Source organism: Nipponia nippon, unplaced genomic scaffold, assembly GCF_047370975.1.
Source record: "Nipponia nippon isolate SJK-2023a ecotype South Korea unplaced genomic scaffold, ASM4737097v1 scaffold_7, whole genome shotgun sequence".
In the NCBI taxonomy this organism is placed as follows: Eukaryota; Metazoa; Chordata; class Aves; order Pelecaniformes; family Threskiornithidae; genus Nipponia; species Nipponia nippon.
This window is the reverse complement of record NW_028262391.1, coordinates 24,529,944-24,550,128: the sequence shown is the minus strand read 5'-3', so window position 1 is coordinate 24,550,128 and position 20,185 is coordinate 24,529,944. Positions and strand designations below refer to the sequence as shown.

The window sequence follows — 20,185 nt, the reverse complement described above, 5'->3', positions numbered from 1 at the left end:
GGCCTTTTAGTAGCCCCTTGGCTTGCTCAACGCCATTTTCCTCGCTTCAGGCCTGGGCCCAGGCCGCGCCGTTGCCATGACGAGGAGGGCGGGGTGAGCAAAATGGCGGAGCCATGGCAACGGCGGGGCCCGCCCCCAGGGCAACCAGCGAGAGGCGAGACCTCCAAGCGCGCAGAGCGGCGCCCTGCTGACCGGCCCTATAGCGGAAGTAGGCGTCTGCGCTGCCGGAAGCGGCGGCGCGGAGGGGAAGAGCGGAGGCGCCGCCATGAAGCCGGCGGTGGATGAGATGTTTCCTGAGGGAGCCGGCCCTTATGTGGATCTCGATGAGGTGAGGGGGTGTTGGGGAGGCTGCCTGCGAGGATGGGGGTGGTGGGGCTCCTGGGTGGTGGCGGGGCCGTGCTGCCCGGCCGCGGCCCGGAGGCGCTCAGCGCCTGCTTTCTCAGGCAGGGGGAAGCACGGGGCTGCTGATGGACCTGGCCGCCAACGAGAAAGCGGTGCACGCCGACTTCTTTAACGGTAAGGGCCGTCGCGTTCCGGGGGCGGGGGGATAGGGGGTCACCGCGGCACTTGCCCGCCCGGCGGGGATGGTAACGCCTTGGGCCTGCCAGGTAACGGCTTCAGAAACTGAAGGTTATCAAAACGAATCTCGCTTTGTTTCTCTCTAATCTCATGTCTTTGGTGCCTGGTAGTCGCTAAAGTTCTCACTAACCACACTTGTAGTGAGCCCTATCGTAAGAATGCTTGAGTGTTCAGTGATGCGGGTGGGAGTGATACGGTGCCTGTGTTTCTCCTCTCCTGGAGGCTTCAGGCGATTTAACATGTTAATCACTACAAGAAAAAATGCCTCGATCTGTTTCCGTGACAAGTAGCTTATATTAAACAGTGCAAGTACATATTAAAATGTGGACAGAACTTTACATATTGTCTCTGGGTGTTACTACTTTACAGAAAATTCTTTAATTTCCTAAAGTACGCATGCATACGTATCCAAAGCAAAATAAAACTTTGGTTTTTATGTTTTCTGCATTTGAAAGTCAACTGTATGCATACAAGTATATACAACTGGTTTTAGAGAGGAGAACGGCTGTGTATCTGGCCGCCTAGGGGTAGAATATACAATGCCTTACAGTTGATATCTAAGGTGGGGGGTTTTTATGCTTCTTAAGAAATATATTTAGGCACTTCAGCAGTGAATTTCAGATATGTTATTAAATCTGGTTGCTGTGGTCGTGTTGATGTCGCATACGGGTATTAATTTTGAAATAAAGTAGGTTTCTTATATTGCACAAGACTTAGAACACAGGAGAAAAAGGGTGTTCAGCTTTGACATACTCTCAACAGTTGTGAGGGACCTCGCTCTTGGTTGGAGCCAGCATATTCAGGAGTAAGTATTTCTATAAAGTTCTACCATCAGGTTGTGGTATTATATTCCATCGGTAGTTTAGGACTCTTCTAAGTGAGGATTAATCCACAGTTTATTGTATGGCACTTGCATGCTCCTTCTGGAAGAATAAAGACTTGGTTTCAGTTATGTTGTTAGTTTATGGTCAATATACAAAGATGATACAAAGCCAAGTATTTAAGAGTACTTCCCAAAGATGACTAAAACAGCTGTGACTAGCCGGCCACATTTCACTAGTCTGAGTGAGATGAGTTTTCTGAGAGAGAAATGTTATTAGCACCTTCACAGCAATGAAACATTTTTTTAAGGAAGGGATTTTTAACAGCAAATCACGAATGTGAATGTCAAGCTGCAAAATTTCTAAGTGTGTGCCTGGACGCTATGACCTAAAGCTGGAATTCTGCAGGAGTGTCTACACCTGAGACCTGCCGCATGTATACAGTTAGTACTTGTTTAGTTCTGGAGTCTGGGAATCATGGTTGATCCACTCTGAATGTGATGGCTACTTAATGCATTTATAAAAGCCCCTCCTTTGAAGCTTTATTTTGCTTTCATGAATGTAATTGCAAAGCTTGCATTGTACAAGTGAAACAGTTTAATTTGTGTATGGTAGAGCAAATGGGTCTGCCTTTCTTTCCTCTCTGTCTCTTCCCACCCTGATATTACACTTCTAGTAACTGATGGTACGGTAACTCTCATTCACTTAATTCATCTTTATTTCTGTTAATTAAAAACTGTACTTGTGGAGTATGTGCATATATAACAGTTGAAACTGTCAAGGTTAACTTTACCTTATCTTATTTTTCTGACTAGATTTTGAAGATCTCTTTGATGACGATGACATCCAGTGAACTTAGTTGTCCAGCTATGCAGTGCTGAGATGTGGATTTTTCTCTAGGATCACCTGTGGTGTCCATTATTTATTAAAATAATCAAAACAGGAAAATCACACAGGGGGGAAAAACCTGTATAAGCTGCTTGGGGAATATGAAAACCAGATGGTTCAAGATAACTAAGGAGGGAATTGTGAACTGTTATTTCTAGGAAGCTGTGTGTAGATTTTTCTTAAAATTTTACTTGCTGATGTGCTCATTCAATAAAATACTAACAAAAACTCTGGGGTATTCTTTGAAAGTAGATATTGCTGAGTTCTGAGCTTCCTTAGGAGAATGATTTTTTTTTTTTTATTAAATCATTCACTGTTACTTTTGGATATTATAGGGCAGGGCATATTGCTGCCTAGAAAAGTTTTGTTCATCCCACAATGTAGGATTATCTAGGGCAAAGGTGGTTGGTTTTTCTGAGTAGTCTGACTCTCATTTGCCAGTCGCATTAAGAAGCATGTGCATCTTCCCCTGTTTCAGGAGAGATATTCAGCTACCATCAATACTTAGCTTTTAATCTAGGAAGCACAAGAATAAAAAGTAGTAATTTTATGTTGATATTTTAAGCAGAGAAATATTCTGGCCCTGGGTCATGGGAATGCTTGGATTTAAAAATGTAGTTTAATTCTTGAAATTGTACTGTAGAAAGAAAATAATTTTAGGATTCTTTTCTCCTGCAGCAGGTAATGTAATTATTCATACTTACATATACAATGTATATGAATCAGTCTGTTAGATATTAATTCAGATTTTGACACGGTTTTCAGAACATTTCTAGAAATGTTTGATTTTTCACCCTTCAGTGACCAAAGTGAATCTCTGAATGACAGGAACATGTGAGTTTTTAGAATATTTCGGAGTCAAGGATTTAATCCTGTCTAATCTTAAGTGCAGTCTGTATTTCATACATTGATCACAGAAATAATACTGTGACTGATATTTTTTTAAAGACTTCACACTGCTTACATTTTGCCTGGAGTGAAACCGTTTCCTCCCATCCTTCTTTCACGTGTTTTTGCTTGGTTTTGTCTTAAAAAAGGAGGTCTTAAATGTAACAGTAAGTATGCTGGGCCCCTGAACTTAAAAATATAAGCACAATGAAAACAGTAGGACTAGGTGACTTTTTATTGCATTCCTGTGGATTTCTCAACTTTCTCTGTCTCATCATGCAGCGTACATTAAATCAGCATTCTGACATTTACTCTGCTTAGTGTCTGACATTACAGTGTGTCCCTGAAGGAACAGTCTTGCTGAGGCGGTCTCTTTTTCCTTTTTAGTCCTCGCTTTGCTTAAAGAGGAACGGATTTCAAGCTTTCCTCACTGAAACCAATGTAAACATTTTGACTGAGTGTAGCAACTGTGTTTGCATTGTTTCTAGCTTTGGTGCTGTGCTTTCTCCAAACTAAATTTTGAGAAATGAGCTGCTGCCAGTAAATGGAGGCTGCATTCTGGGCAGGTGCAAAAGATTAAATAGATTTAAGAAGCAGCCTTTGCTTCCTCTGCTTTTTTAGCTGCTTTCTTTTACTGATGCCCAGCTTTCTCAAGATGGGCACCTTGGTTTTGGAATACTTCCTTGTCCTTGTTTTGTACAGATTTCTCCTTTGTTTTTCATTTGCCTGCCTTAAGCTGTAAGAACCTCGAGCCTTAAGTTTGATCACAGCAGCAGGAGTATATTCTATGATACAAATCCATCTCAACAGTTGCTCTTCAGTGTGAATGGTGTTCCAGTCCCTTCCACCTTCTTTTTAGAGATGTTCAAAACCTCAGTGAAGCATTGGTTTGAAGGTGCTAATGGTGAATAGTTCTAGTTTTGTAATGTCATCTTGCTTGATCAAAACATGGAACCTATCTTCATGAAACTGGGTAGAGGGCAAATAGCGCTCATGGGTCCAGCACAGCCTAGAAGTCAAGAGTTTCCATCCTGGATAGGATATAGCTACCCATTGGAGGTAGGTATAGCTAACTCCTTTTTGTGAAGCTTTCCAGAATCTCAATGTTTCGTGTTAAAAAGCAGCATAAATAGTACTGCTGGCACCTGGAAAATGTGATATGCCTGTCGGTAGGGAAGGAACTTAACTCTGTGCGATATGTAAAAGTGTTTGGGTTAATAGAATTGCTTATGAAGAAAGCTGCTGATTTTCATGAATGCCTTGGTGTGCAGCTCATGCCACTCTGGCTGTAGCTGTGAGTACTAGGTGGTTTTACTTTGGTATTGCTTCCCAGCTGCTAAGTTTGCACTTAAGTCTGATACCTGGTGTGGGTTTGTTCTCTTGGGATGAAGTGAAACGAAAGTTCTTCAGAGTTGGAATGGGATGATACCGAAGGTACGTATCTTGTAGCTGTCTGGAGTATGAAGTTCTCTCCTTCGCAATGAGATTGGGTGAGGAGTGTGTATGTAACTTCATCTTTCTAAAGAGGGCTGTCAGTGTGTAAGAACTTTCATCACAAACTGTAATTTGTTTGTGTCCCTTTTGGGACAGTATTAATATGGAAAAGCTAATCTGAGGAACAAAATGCCCTTCAGCTTCAGATGGTTTCTGTGTTGTCATTTGTCAAGACTTTCAGTCTGATTAGTCTGTGGGCTATCAGCCTGTTGTCAGGAAATAATCACAAGATGTCAAAATCTCTAATAAAAATTGATTTAAAGGGCATTTGCCTGCCTTGACCATTTCATTTACTGAGCTTTGATTCCTGTACCTTTTGTGGAGATTGACACCACTCATAATAGGTGGTTCTGAGTGAAAGAATGAGCCTATTCGAGCAGCATTTTGCACGCATTTAGACTGATGTTTATTACTTTATAGGCTGTTGGGTACTGCTCAGTATTTCAATGTCCAAATAAAGGCTCTAGTCTGAATAGATTTATGGAGGTACTGAGGTTAGTATCGTGAATTGTCCCACTGACTTCAGTGGTAGAGCTGGCAATGTATAAAGCTGACCTTCTGCCTGAGGCTTGGCAGGATGAGGTCCAAAGTGCTAATGCTTTAGAAGGGTTGCAGGCAGTTGTGCAGCGCAGATGAAAAGGAAAGGCTTCAAAACATTTAAATGTCAGCCCATTCCCTTCGATACTCTCACAAGGCCAATTCTGTGTTTGCTGTCACAGTATATTCTTGGGAACTAAGAATGTGTGATCTATTTTGAGCTGAAAATAAGTCATTGTGAGGGAAAGAAAGTTACCATGCTAAAGGAAGCTGGCTTTCATCTGTGCATAATATTTCTGCAGTGCCTTTTCTGAGCTGGCTACCAGGTGAGCAGGAGAATCCAGCGCTCCACTGCTCCTCATGTGAGCAAGAACAGGCAAGCTCAGACCTAGTGTGGTAGTAGTGGGTTTTCCTTGGTTGTTTTGGATTTTTTTTTCTTAGTTAACTTCCAAGGAATTAAAATAAAAGGTTTTCCTTTCAATATTTTCCTTCAATAATTGAAGTGGAAGGTATTTTTCTCAATAAAGAAGGAATTATTTTAGATGAATAAATCGAGTCCTTGTGGCTTCCCCAGGATGTTGGGAAGCTGGCAGGCATCTTCTTGCTCTCAATGTGCAGTTGTTCAGCACATGAAAACATGCTGGAGGGATGACAGTGCAGCCCTGTTCTCTGCGAGTCCCCCGTCAGTGATGGGGCTGGAATGCGAGCGTCGCGTCAGGGCTCTTGCAAAAGCACTAGCACAATGCATGTCAGTCCTTGGCAGCAGGGATGGCTTTAAGGACAAGGATTTGCTTCCATGTTTTTACTTTCAGATTATTTTTTTTCAGTTTGCCTTTTGTTTGCTCCAGTTGGTCTCTGCCAGGCAGCAGGGTCAGAATGCTAAGCCATATTATAGCCTTTTTCTCAAGCTACTACAAGGAGTTCAGAGCAGAGGGAGGGAGGAGCAGAGCCTTCTAAAGCTTTTAACATTGGCAAATAGGGCCTTTTTGGTGAATACTTTTTTCTTATTTATGGAAAAGTCAGTCTGCATGTAGCAAGTTTCCAGTCAGCTCTAACTTTAGCTGTGTTCACAGCACCTGGTCTGTGGATGTGACATGTATGTACAAACTTTATATAACCCTGTGTGAACTCATGTAAACTTACAACCTCTTGAGGGAAAAGATCCTATTTTGTGTATTGTTGTGAATAAACAGACGTACAGCTGAGAATGAGTTGGGTGACTGAGCAAGGGAATACTACCAACAAAGGAATGTGACAAAGCATCGCTGGTACAGACAGGAGCTGCGCCGGGGTCCCCCAGCCCAGCTGAGGATGCTTCGGCAAGGACACTTGCAGGAGGGACTCATGTCGTCGGACAGTGACTCTGTCCTGTCGGAGAGCTTCCTAGTCAAAGTGTGCCCCCACGCATGGCTCCCAATAAAGCCTGCTCAGCAACATGCTGCTTTGGTCTTTCGGTCTCCTGCTGCTTTGAAGTTGCTTCTGCATCGCTGGGATACAGGTACTGTGGTGTGGGAATCCCCCTTTTCTGTGTTTTACCTCGTCTGGGATGACTGATCCACCTTGGCCTTAAAACACTAACCAAAACATGTTACAGAACTAGAATGGCTTCTCTAGAAATCCCTGTCAAGGCAGCAGAGAAGCTGTGCTGTCCTGACTGCTTTGGGCAGAGCACTATATTTTCACAGATGTCCAGAGGATTGGAGCAAGCAGGGTGTGTTGGTTCATACCCCCTGTCCTTCCCTGCCTGCCTCTGTAAGGGATTTAGAGAGGGGCTTCAAGTGCAACCTGCTGCTCTGCCTCCCTCCTGATGCCTTTCCATAAAGCTGTCCTGCTTTATGGGAGGGATCCCACAGATTGCCTTGTGGGTGAGAATCCTCTGATATGCCACACGGGAAGAAATAGATGTTGATGTTTAATGCTTGCATTTCATTGGCAGTAAACCTTTCCTTCCCCTTGGAGTGGCTGGAGAGTGTGTAAGGAGGTCACACAACTGTCCTCAAAGAGCAAGGGTGTTATGCTGGGCTGGTCTCCTGGGATGAGTCTAAGGATGAGCTGAGGGTGTGGGTTTGCTGATTTACGATCCCATGGCAGACTGAGTCTTTTCATCATGTACCTGCATCTAGTATAAATGTCATAAAACCAGGTGGCAGCCTTGCTCCCAGTCTGGGTATGCTCAGGATTGGTTTACTCCAGAGTATTTCAAAGGGTAAACTTTAAATCTGATGGCATTTCCCGCATGGAAGTACAACGGCTGCTTAGCTAAATGTATGGCTTTATTCTAATCCCTCTGCCTTCTTTCATGCTGAAAAGCCTCTAGCGAGTTTATACTTTCAAATAAATACGATACAAGCCTTGCAAGCAATTTATCTCTTTCTTGTAGCTCTTCATGGTTTACTGCAGCTGCTATTTGTATTCCAATTAATCTGGCACAAGCGATTACATTGGGCTGAGGCACAATTAGGCTCAGCCTATAATTGTGTTTAAAAAGGCCACGGATGCTTTCACAGATGGTTTCCCTGCTGGATGAGACTGGCCAGTCTCTCCAGCTGTAGCCATGTTATTTCTCCCTATTTGTTAGTGCAGTGACTTAAATGTTTCATTGGGGGGTGTTCTTGCTTTCTGCCTTCAAGAGAGCATGCTGCCTTCATGCTGTCTTTCTCTGAGCAGGAAGGGAAGAGTCAAACACAGCTGTCAAGATCAAAGGAGCCAAGTGCTCTCTTTATAACCTGCCCTAATTACAAAGCGGCAAATAAGACCTCATTCTTGGTGTCTTCATCATATTGGTTGCTGTCTAATAGGAGCAGCTGGCAATATTTATGCCCAGAGGCATCCCATTTTTATGCTTGCGGCAGTATGTTAGTTTCTAAACGGAAAGCCAGCCATTTCAACTTGCCACAGCTAGAGAGGCAGTAAATAGAAAGACCTAACTTTGTACTAGCCATCTATTGTCAGGATTGATTAAAAAAAAAAAAGCCAACCTGAAAACACTTAAATTTATTGGGCAGCAGGTGATTCTGTGCCCTTTCAGCATGCCACTGTCATTCTTGGCTCCTTCTTTACAAGATAGTCATACGTTCAAAGCACTGTGCAATCCTCAGGAGCCAGCCCAGGTACCTGCCTATTTTGGCCAGGTTTTCCTATCCCACAGGTTTATGAAGCATGAAGGGAGAGTAAAACCATAGCAACTCAGTAATGGAGAAAGGCTGGATTCATTAGGAACTCCCCTGAGCTTGTCCCCCAGGACATCATTACCCTCCTGAGCCCTATTTGCAGCTCTCCCCTAAAAGCAGCACGGGGCCAGCATGGTGCCCTGCAGCTCCCTGCCCTTGGGCTACCATGGTCAGCCTGGCTGTGTGCCCCTGGCATGGCAGAGCCAGGGAGGTGGAGGTGTGATACTCATACCACATGCAGGGATTTGGGTTGTTCCTGGGCTATAAGGACTCGCTGGGGGCTTGCAGCCTGGTGGGGTAATTGCTGGCCATGCTCAGCTGCTGTTCCTGAAGCTTGTCAGCATGTTTTTGGCTTGTTGAGACCCCACACGCAGACACCTGCAGGGGCTGAGCAGCCTCAGGAGGCAGTAACAGAGGTGCTAAGGGCAGTTTCAGGGCTTGACCCCAGCTGCAATGGGGCAGAGGTGTGTTTGCTGGGGGGGGGGGGAGTGTTCTTTGCCTGCCCTGCCTCGTGGCTGCGCTTGCTTTGCTGATGGGGTGAGCCTCTGTTGGGAGCATTTGTCCCAGGGGAGAGCTGGGAGGGGGCTGATTGCTGTTCCTGGTGGTGCAAAGTGGCTTTCTGGGTGGTGGCTTAAAGTGGGATTTGGTGCCTGCTAGGGAGGTAAGTGTGTGTCTCTTTAGCTGAGTTTTGTAGGGCAAGAGCCTTACAAAGATTTGAGGTGAAAGACTTCATAAAATAGTCCAAAATCCTAAAGGGAGGGCTTTGACCCCTATTTCTGTGCAGTAGAGGCTCACCTTGTTCACAGCCTGCAGCCTGGGCTGCACTAACTGGGCGGCTGGTCTCTCGTTTGCTGTTTTTCAAGGTGCCTGGCTGGGACATGCATGAGTGATGCAGCTACCCTGCACGAGCCATCCTTGTCCTGAGCGGGGAGCTGGGAGGAAGACGCCCTCTGTGCTCATGTCCAGGAGGGTGAGTATCCTGGTGAAGCTGCATTTCAGTATTTATGACTGTGACAAGGGGGAAAAGCCAGTACACAGAAAGCCTTACTGGTTTACTTTAAAACTTCCCAAGTGCTTTGTCTTACTGTGTTTACAGGAGTTTCTTTCTTGATAAAACACACGGCATAGAAAGGGTGTGCTATTCTTAAGTAGGAAATCTCTGTTTGATTGGGATTTTAGCCTGGGATTCAAACCCTGAGGTTTAACCCTTTAAAGTGTGTTTGAAAATGTCCTGTAAAAGACAGAAGTCCCTACTGTGCTTCGGGCAGAGAGGAGCTGAGAGGAGGCTTGTGCCGGAGCTGCTTGGTGGCCCTCCTGCCTTGTCGCAGCCCTGCCCTGGGTTACTGCGTGGGCAAATACTCTTAAAGGCAGGTCCTGCATAGGCCAGGCTGCCACCTCCTTTATGCATCCTCATTGCTTACAGAGGCAATGGTATTTCTGCTCGTCATAGCATACATTTGGCACGTTACTTGCCCTGGTTGCGTTTGGAGTGCAGGGCAAGGTTTGGGAGAGATTGCTTGCTCAATGTATTTACGTGAGAGACCCGGTGTAAGGTGAAGACCATGTGCTGTGTTGTGCACCAGCAGGAGAACCTGATATGAGGTCCCTGTGCCAGGCCCTGCAGTGGGAGAACGAGAGGCAGCTTGTCAGCCCAGCGACTGAGGAAAAACTGGGGCGCTTTCGAGGGGAGCCATGTTCCTGTTTTTCTCTATCTGTTTTTGGTGAAACAAATATGCCCCTCAGCAAGCAGCCGACTCCTGCCCTGACAGCAAGGTGTCAGCCCTGCAGGTCCCTGGGCTGGAGCCAGAGTCCCCAAACACCTCCAGTGCTGAATCCCTGCTTGATGCTCCCGGGGAGCAGAACACTGCAACCCTCCATGACCCTGGTTTTGATGTTCCCACACAGCATGCAAGCAGGCAGGCACCTGCACATGGGGAGTTTGGAAAAGCCATTTACAGGGTGATAAAGAGGCTACATGTTTAACGGTTAAATAAGATAAAAGACTTTATATACTAATATACAGCATTCTTGTGGATTTACAGGGTGATAAAGAGGCTACATGTTTAATGATTAAATAAGGTAAAAGACTTTATGTACTAATATACAGCATTCTTGTGGAGCTTTGTTATCTCGTGGTCTGTGATAATGTGCATATATGTATGAATCCTGTGTTCAGTTTTGGGCCCCTCACTACAAGAAGGACATTGAAGAGCTGGAGCGTGTCCAAAGAAGGGCAACGAAGCTGGTGAAGGGTCTAGAGCACAAGTCTTATGAGGAGCAGCTGAGGGAGCTGGGGCTGTTTAGTCTGGAGAAGAGGAGGCTGAGGGGAGACCTTATCGCTCTCTACAACTACCTGAAAGGAGGCTGTAGCGAGGTGGGGGTCTGTCTCTTCTCCCTAGTAACAAGCGATAGGACGAGAGGAAACAGCCTCAAGCTGCGCCAGGGGAGGTTTAGGTTGGATATTAGGAAAAACTTCTGCACCGAAAGGGTAGTCAGGCACTGGGACAGGCTGCCCAGGGAAGTGGTTGAGTCCCCATCCCTGGAGGCATTTAAAAGATGTGTAGATGTGGTGCTTAGGGACATGGTTTAGTGGTGGACTTGGCAGTGCTAGGTTAATGGTTGGACTTGATGATCTTAAAGGTCTTTTCCAACCTTAACAATTCTATGATTCTATGATATAAGACATATATTCTGCTCATATATGAATATAGCAGTGACTGCAATATTAGGTGACGCTTCTTCTGGAAACACAGCCCTGAGCACCCCCACTCTGACAGCTGGGACAGGGGAAGACCCAGGACAAAACCAGAGCCAGGCTTTGACACAGGGACTTTCAGGCTGGGTCTCTGCTGCGGGGCTTGTTTTGGTCCTTCATGTAGCCCCCTGCCATCCCGCTGCCACAGCGGCCAGGAGGTTGACCAGGAGGTTGACCAGGAGTCGATGGTGACCCTGGGCCTCTCCTGGGGTCCTGGTTATCTGCCACAAGGTCTGACAGCACCTGCAAGCATCCGGAATGGGGTGAATTGTGGTGCGGGATGATGCAGAGGGCTAGCGACCACATGGGATTCAATGAGACTTTCCCATGAGGGCCAGCATGGCCCAAGTTTCTAATACGCGCCACATTTCTTGCACTACAGCCATGGTGACTTGAGGTGGGAGATGCTGCTGGCCTGGGTGGAAGTCCTATCAATATGGGTCACACCAGTGATGGGGCCGCTGCAGGGGCTGGTAAGAAATCCTGGGCTCTGCCCTGGCCTAAAGCACATGGCATCAGATGTGCATGGCAGTGTGAAAAGCCATGTCTAAGCCTCTGAGTCCTGGTGTATGGGATAAAACTGTAAGCATATTTGCTCCTGCTGTGTGGCAGCAAGGAAAGGAATAATTTGTTTTGGCTGCCTCTTGGGAACTAGTCTTTAAATTAGTATTTCTTCCTAGTGTTTATCCCAAATGCCTCTTAGCACTTTGGTTGTTTCAATTTTCCTGCCTTCAGAAAATCCATCTGAAAATATTTGAAAAAAATACTGCAAAAGCTCTGACTTGCTCCTTTCAATTTAATTCTCTTATGCCATTTGATCCAGCAACTGCTGCATTTTCAAATCTCCTTTTGTTTATGGATTAGTTTTTTGACTTTTGTTTTGGTTTGTTTTTTTTCCTTTTCCCTGTTCCCTTCCCATTAATTCACACAATAGGAGCAGGGTTTTTCCCAGCTCTACGAATTCAGCATGATCAGATTGAGCATCAGTTTGGCCCTTGCTAAATCCAATATGCTTGAAGCCTCCTGAACCAGTGGAGCCCCTCTCTCCAGCTGGCCAGTGAGGGTGGATTCAGGCACAGTGGTTTTGGGGAAACAGTCTGGAAACCAGAGCTCATCTTATCCAAGAAGGAGGAGGCAAGACAGCGTGAGGTGGTGAGATGTTGAAGCCTTGATGAAAGCTAGAGGGTGGGGAGTTTCTTGGGAAAGCAAAAGGAGGGTGTCCCTGTGTGTGCCTGCCCAGGTGCCCCCACTTTGCTGGCAAAATGTATGTATTTTTTCCTGGGATGCCTGGTGAGGCTAGAAGAACATCCCTTTTTTCAAACCCTTCCCAAAGACACATCGAAAAATGCAGGTGCATTCTCATTCAGAGAGTTTTTTATTGTTGTTATTATTTGTAATGTGGTAATGCACTGGAGTGTAGAAAATGCTGCTGCTGTTGGAAGTAATTTCAGTTGAAGCTCTTAATGCTGTTTTGTGCTTGTAATAACGCATTAGCTCTGATCTGTGTTAGCTTGTTCTGAAGCTTAATGGGAGTCATCTTTGAACATATCTGAGAAGCCATCAAATCCTCTTTTAGCTAAAAGTCAAGCAAGCTCCTTGGAGAGCAGTTTGATGGGATTGCTACTAATGTCAGCCTTAATACTCCTCCCCCATTAAGGTAACCTTGCCGAGAGGTGGGGCACGTCCTGGGGGTGTTCATCTCAGGAGCCCACTCAGCATGGGAGATTGTGCCACCACCTGAAGCTCTGCCCAGCTGGTGTGCAAACCATTGCTTATGGCATACTTCTGGTGTGGAAAAGTAGAAATATGGTTGCTAGATTTCAATTTCTGACTGCACTTGGGAGCTATTCAGAGGGGAGGTGGGACAGGATCCTGCCAGCTTGCAGATGGAAACTAAAATGCTGCTCATATGCCCCACGCTGGCGGCCTCTGAGCTGAACAAGTACTCGTGCCATCACCTCCAGCGCCAGGTGAGTGATTTGGGAAGGGACACCTCTACCCTGAGGTCCCCGATGCCCAGGAGCCTTGAGGGACCTTCTGCTCCCTGGTCAGGCACGGTGTTTGCAGGGGAGCTGCTGGCATTTCCGAGCATCACAACTGTGTGGCCAACACATCTGTGACCACTGCAGGACCCCCAGAGCCATGCAGTCAGTGGGCTGCTTTTGCTGTGTAGCCTCACGGCATTCATAAGGCTTTTCAGACAAATCAAAAGAGAAGATTCCTGCCCTAAATGAGCATGGTGTCTACGTTAGAGAAAATGATAAGGGATAAACATAAAAGGAAAATCAAAGGATTAAAATCCATGAAAGTTAATAATCTGAATATATTCAAAGATCTGGGCTAAAGAAGGGAGACAACAAACCATGGGTGGAAGTCAAAGGCCCTAATAAGACAGAGAGTTACCATGGAAAAAACAGAGCCATCTGTTCCAGCTGAAAACAAGAGCAGAGATGGCTTTCATGAATAGTCTTCTCCATCTTCTACTCAAATTTCAAAATGCTGGCTAAAATGTTTACCATTGGTTTAAATGAATTTAGGTAGTTAAAAAAAGGAAATTTAGAATGTGATATTTAAATGTAACCAATTTTTCTCTTATCAGTTTTAAATGTAAAAAAAGGTTAGCCCATCTTGAGAGTTACTGTTTCATGATGTGGCAAGAGTGGTGTTTGACTTTGGGCCCAGGTTTCCACAAGGAGAGCAAGAGCAGAGGTAGGAGTGAACTCTTGGTCCCATGGAAGTCACTCATGTATAACCTCACTGATTTTTCAGGTAATAGGGTCCACCCACGGCAATCATTGCCCCTGCAAAACGCAATTTTCTGGTAAATATAACATAGCTGTAGCGCCAGTGCCCCAGAATGCCGTCTGGGGTTAAGCCACCTCATCCTCTCCCATGCAGCACCCCTTGCTTTAATGGGCATCCAGGTCTGGGTACAGGAGGAAGCCCATGAAAGTGGAATCGTTGATGTTGTCGGCGTAGACGCCGTTGTTGTCCCCCTCCCCATACACCTGAAGCCAGACATCGTCCCCAGCACTGAGGTGCAGCAAGATGGAGCCACTCGCTTGGTCAACATTGTTCTTCTGGAACTGGTCATAGGTGAAGATGACTGCCTTGCCCTTCTTGTAGAGGCTGACCTTGACATCCGACAGGTAGACTGTCAGGTGGTAGGCGAAGTAGTATGTGCCGGGGATGCTGCAGACGAACTTGCCGGTGCTGGCATCGTAGTGGCTCTGCTCGTTGTAGAAGATCTTGCTGAAGCGGATGGGGACGTTGGGGTGGGGGACTCGCTCTGTCAGCCCCACACTGAAGGCGGAGCGGTAGATGAAGGAGCCTTCACCCTTCTCCCCTTTCTGCCCTGGGTATCCGGGAAATCCTCTTGGTCCTTCCTGCCCTGGGATTCCTATTTCACCTTGGTCACCTTTGGGGCCTCGCACACCTGGAGGACAGAGTGGGGACAGGGAGTTGTTTGCACTGTGCCGGCAGCTGCTACCTGCCAGACTGAAACGCAAAGGGGGCTGTGGCATGAGGATCTGCTCAGCAGTATGGAGGAAGAGGTGTCCCCTGAGGAAAGGCTGGATGACCTCAACACCCCCCATGAGCTCAGCCAGCAAGTGGAAAGCCTGCTCACTCCCCTGGCTGTGTGCAGAGCTGCTGAGAGCAGCATGTCTGAAAAAACATCATTAACTGGAAAAACAACCACCAGACCAAACTCCTTGACTTGGGTTGTGGAATCTCCATCCCTGGAGATATTCAAAAGCCATCTGGACAAAGGTTGGGCATGGACCTACCAGACATGACACCTGCCAGGGCTGGACCTGAGGGCTGGGGCTGCCCACAAGCTCCAGCACTGACATACCCCCTGCTCCTCACCAACCTTCCTCTCCTTTCTCTCCCTTTTGTCCATCTTTTCCGTCTTTGCCGTCCCGGCCGGGGAGCCCATTGTGGCCAGGGTAGCCGGGCGCTCCTCCCATCCAGTTGGCACACGGCGTTTTGGGGTCAGGCTGGACCTCCTCGGCAGCCACCTCTGTGCAATGGGGGGCCACCAGCAGCAGCAAGCAAAGGAGGAAGCCTTCTGGGCCCCTCATCGTCAGTTCCTGATGTGGACAATGGCTTTGTTAGCTTTAAAGGTTAATAGGAAAAAAAAAAACCATGAAGAAAACCCCACCCTTGAATAACGGAGAGGCCCAGAAGACTAAAGTTTAAATCAACATGTCTGAAGGAAAGCAATTCTGCTCGCCCCAAGGGCCCCTCTGCATCCAGCGTGGTGCTGGCGTGAGCTCCACGAGCCAAGTCGGAATGGGGCTCCTGGGAGCCGTGTGGACCTCAGCCCAGGAGCACATCTAGTGTGGAGAGGAGCACATGCCAGAGTTACTCCCCTGGCGCTGGTGGGCTCTTTGCACAGGCACAGATGCCGCTCCAAACCAAGGACAGCAGATGCCAGGGTATCAGTGGCCGATTTCTTCACAAAGCTCTGCTCAATTAGCCACGATATGCTCTAACTTCTGCCTGGCTGAGTGAGCAGCTGATTGGAAGTACAGGTCTGGCAGAGCCTGCCTCAAAACCTCAGAAGCCTCTAAACCACCTGCTCAGCTTATCGCTGCGCATACAGCCCGCTAACCTGAGCCTACCTAGTGTGAACAGAAACTACAGCCAGGCTTTCCATCTCCTCTGAGTGACTGTATGAAATATTATGATACTGTTTTTTTCCACCCAAATTATGTTTTTGGATTACAGGAAGACAAGTTGCAACAGTGTTTAGGCATTGTAGGATCATATTCTTCTTTAATCTAGTTGCTTTGCTAGTCAGAGCAATTAGTGAGGTTCCCCAGAACCAGGTCGGTGGTGACACCCTACGGCCAGCCTGGGGCTTTGTTCCAATGCTCCCAGAAATCAGTGGGACCTTGGTGGGCTTTGGGTCAGGCTTTTAGGAAACACATATTTTAAAATTACTATTGTTGTGTGATGCTGCTCCCCGGGAAGAGATTATACCCTGGAACAATAAAGGTATCCTGGTATGAGGATTGTAAGTGGCATAATAGGCAATAAAAAGTGAATAACAGCATGGCCGTTAGAGTCTCTTAGCTCTGTAATTTCCAAGAAAAACAATATTTCAGGGCAATTCCTTTGCAGGGTTGATTTTCCTAGGTAAGCTATTTAAATGTCATATTTTAAATAATGTCTTATTAACTCTTGCAAAATTGCTTCAAGGGAAGGTAAATAACAAAGAGGTTACCATGATTTCAGTTTTTGCAGGATATTGAGGGGGCTTTGAAGAAAACCTCAAAGCTGTGCTTAATGACTTTGGTGGGCAGTACCTAAGCACATAAAATCAGGGAACTCCTAAAACCCTGCCCGCCCTGCTGGGCTCCGGCAATCCAGCAGCCACATGGCACCCTGCGACAGGGCCGTGGCCCTGGCTCGAGGCAGTTTTGGGGCTGAGGGTGCCATGGGGTCCTGCGACCACAACCTGAACTTTGGGCAGTGTTCCTGCATCTCTGTGCTTTGGGAAGTGAAATGCCCCTTTGCAACAAGGGATGTAGCGAACGTCCATGAACCAGGGTGGACAAGTGAAACAGCTGTCTATAAATCCTAAAAGTGGCTTGGTTTGGCAAGTGAGGGTGTGCATATTTGGGCACACTGTGACGTGGCCACTTTGCCATGCCCCAGTGGACGGCACTAAGCAGAGGGACCCCTGTCCCCCAACCTCGGTCCCTTCTGGCTTGGCTACGTGCATGCACCCCTCCAAAATCGGCACGGGCTGTCTGGGGGCATCTAACTGCGTGAAAATACGCTAGTGTTCAAAACAAATCTGCCTCAAAATTGCGTTTCTTGAGCTGTGTTGTGGTGATTTTTGTTGGAGTTAGTTCCGCTTTCTCATATGCTGCCTAGACCTCAAATAATCATTAAAATTTTAGTGATGTGTGCCTCAGAGCCAGGTCGTCTCCTGGCGCAAAATAAAACCCTCCTTTAAGGTTAAAAGCGGTGTGAATTTGAGGCAGCCCAAAGCAGGGCTGCAGGGAGCTTTCCTGGCAGCCGCCTCTCCAGCTTGCTCTGAAGGGCTCGAAGCGATGCCTGTCCCACAGCATCCCTTGGCGGCTCTTCACTACGGATACGTTACACAATCTAGTTTTCTCCTTTCTAATAAGAAAAGTGTTGTGATATGCAAATAGAAAACTACTTCTCTTGCTACAGTTTGACTCAACCACAAGTGGTTTGCTTGTTTGAGATATGAAGCAGTTCTCTGGCATAACTATGTCTTACAGGGGGAAAGTTTTCAGTTGCCTTCTAGGTCTGAGTTTAAACTCTGGTTTAGGTATGATATACCTTTACTATAACTTTCCCATTTCTTTTTATCTTTCCATCTGATGCTTAGCAGCGTAACATGAAATAATCTGCTATATTTGAATGTCAGTTGTACCTTTCAGACAAGTAATAGATGAACTAAGTACTCTTGGTGGCTTTTGGTTATTCCCATGGCAGCTACTATATTAAAAGCTTAATGCATTATATGAAGCTTATTCATGTATCAGCAGAAATCAGCATCTCATCCATAAGAACAATGCCATTCATAAGTGCTACATAGTGATTCAGAATTTAAATTTCACATAACGCTATAAAAATATTACGTATTTATATATATATTTAAAAACCCACACCTCTCTGCACAAAACACAGAACAAAAAAATCCATCTGTTTTCCAACACCAGTGTTTTCTTCAGAGGGTATTAACCAGGGGTTTGGCTTATGTTGATCTTTTTTTCTTTTTGTAATTACTTGTAGCATAGTTTTTGCTGACATTCCAGCGGTGACTTGCTCCAAGGAGCTCGCACCTTAAATCTGGGTCGTGCAGGTTTCTGGCAAGGAGCTGATACGTCTCAGGGAGATTTGGGGCAAGCCCAATCTTCCCAGGAGTCTTTGAGGAAAGAGGTGAATTGAAAGGTGCCAGTGCAGTACTCGCTGTTACAGCCATGTGGTTTTTCACTGTTGTTCCTGACTACTTTTAATTTAGAAGTTTTGATCTCTAAATAGTGTTTCCAAAAACGGGAGTATGAATCTAAGGGAGATCGGCTATTCTTGGTTTAAAATACTTGCTGGCTATTCTGAGAATAACTCTAAGAAAGGAAACTTCTTGTGAAGAGAAAAGTCTGTCTGTCTGATTCAGCCCAAAAGAAGAGAAAATCCTGAACTTAGTAAAAGGAAAAAAAAAATTATGCTTACCAGCTGCTTTGAGTCCTAGTTGGCTTGCTGCAGTCTCTTTAGAAATGAAGTCCGGCTACCACATCGCTTTCCCTAAGGGCACGGAGAGCTGTCAGCTCAGACACTGCATTTTCCATTTGCTATTGCGCATGCTGACCTAAAAGTTGGATTTTCCCATTAATTTTTCCTGGCCATCACTTACTTAAGTTTTGGACCACTTATATAATCCGGTCACACTGGGGTAGCTTGTGAAGATAGCCTTAATGGGGAAAAGATGGGTTTGGGAATTTGATAGGCATTGAAGGAGAAATGGTTTGCTGGAGAAGCCCAAGTGAAAGCCTGCTTGTCCGGGGCTGGGCTTGTACAGCACAAGCTGCTGCTCCGTGTAAATTAGGAAACGTTAGCAGCTGATGGAGAAAGTGTGTCTACAGCCTTGCATTAGCGTACTCAAATGGTTTTTTTTCAACGTGTTAGTAAATGAATTATTGTGTGAGAAGTTTTGGCTTCTCCTTTTAACGGCAAGAGCCGTTCCTGCCTGGAGGGTGCTGCCACACCAAAGAAGGGCAAAGCTGCCCGAGGGGAAGGGCAGCGCTGGGCGAAGAGTTTTGTCTTAAGCCAGCCAAGCACATGCCAGCACTGTTGTAAATCATCAAAGTAATTTCAGCCCTATGGATGGCTTTCAACCTATCACACGTTTTTGCTTTAGGTCAAAACAAAGTATTTTTTTCCCCTGTGTCTCTTTTCTTCCAAAATGGAGGTTGAACCTTGGAGAGCAGAGGCTTTCCTCTCCAGCCGCTCCAGGGCAGTTCAAGGTTAGCTAGGTGGGACCTTGGCAAACCTGGGCTCGCAAAATTGGAAAAAATAGTGTGATGTGTGTTGTTGCAACCAGGCGTGGGGAGCCAGTGTCTGGGAGCTGGTGTCCTTGGGAGAGGGGAAACTCATCCAAGTGAATGTCAGCTGGAGAGTATCCCGAAGTAGTGAGTTGTTGTAAAGACCTGGCTATCTGGAAGGACTAAAAGGATGTATAAATGATGACATAAATAATTTCTTATATGTAGAGCTGGGAGTCAGCAAGGGTGAATTTTGAAGTCCTGAAGAGAAGGGTGCAGAAGGGAGGAGCCGCAGGATGGCTGCTCACTGCCTGCCTTATTTTGGTCAAGCCCTTAGTCCAGCATTTGAAGAATTTGATTTTTTTTTTTTATTATGGTTTTTCCATGCAATGTTGAGACTTAAAACAATCCCTCGTGCAACCCCAGTAAAATATGACAGAGATCTAGTTGGATTTGTTGTTTTCTTCTAAATGTGATTTGCTACAGCCATGTGTGTTTGTGTGCATGTGATGCCAATATTTCTGTCAAAGTCTCGTGTCTGGAGCAATGAGTGGAGGAGCAGGATCTTGGAACTGAAATAAGAACTTTTTTTGCAATGGAGACGAGAGGTTTTCGCCTGCCTCTGCCCAGGGTGTGAGCAAAACAAGGCTGGTTTCCCTGCCAACTCTTGGCTTGAACCCCAAAATGCATGATTGGGGTATTTATTAGGCTGCCAGGATTTGAAAATTAGACCTGATGTGTTCAATAGGTAGTGCTGCAATTACCTCATGGCCTTTCAATTCAGTTGTTAAGAAAATACCATGGTGATAAATCTTTCAGTGGTCCATCAAACAGCCTCCCAACATTATTCTTGCCTCCCAGAAGAGGGGTGGAAGTTTATCTCTGGGGGTACAACCAGCTGATACAACCCCCGATGCACTCACTTGCGGTTATGTTGTCTTACACACTTGGTTTGCAGGTTGGTGCTGGCTCCTGTTCCCACTGCAGGGCGAGATATTGTACAATCCAGTGAGCTACTTCTGGCTG

At 46.1% G+C, this 20,185-nt stretch overlaps 3 protein-coding genes across 3 annotated transcripts in view; 2 read left to right on the top strand and 1 right to left on the bottom strand.

Moving 5' to 3' along the window:
* The first annotated feature begins 173 nt into the window (after positions 1 to 173).
* Positions 174 to 2,519, top strand: COPS9 (COP9 signalosome subunit 9). The gene is made up of 3 exons (XM_087740731.1): positions 174 to 328; positions 444 to 516; positions 2,216 to 2,519. Exons 1-3 carry the CDS (start codon positions 266 to 268, stop codon positions 2,251 to 2,253), a joined length of 174 nt encoding a protein of 57 aa, XP_087596857.1. The 5' UTR covers positions 174 to 265; the 3' UTR covers positions 2,254 to 2,519.
* A 147-nt stretch (positions 2,520 to 2,666) lies between these two features.
* Positions 2,667 to 20,185, top strand: part of ST6GAL1 (ST6 beta-galactoside alpha-2,6-sialyltransferase 1) — an 85,881-nt gene continuing 68,362 nt past the window's right edge. Inside the window, exons 1-2 of the mRNA XM_087740711.1 lie at positions 2,667 to 6,705; positions 9,241 to 9,347. The gene's annotated coding sequence lies outside the window, so the exon portion shown is untranslated. The remainder of the gene's footprint in view (positions 6,706 to 9,240; positions 9,348 to 20,185) is intronic.
* On the bottom strand, positions 12,485 to 18,750 carry ADIPOQ (adiponectin, C1Q and collagen domain containing). Its single transcript, XM_009460494.2, has 3 exons — positions 18,351 to 18,750; positions 15,007 to 15,226; positions 12,485 to 14,568 (listed from the first exon to the last, which is right to left on the bottom strand). The coding sequence occupies exons 2-3, from the start codon at positions 15,215 to 15,217 to the stop codon at positions 14,042 to 14,044; spliced, it is 738 nt and encodes a 245-aa protein (XP_009458769.1). The 5' UTR covers positions 15,218 to 15,226; positions 18,351 to 18,750; the 3' UTR covers positions 12,485 to 14,041.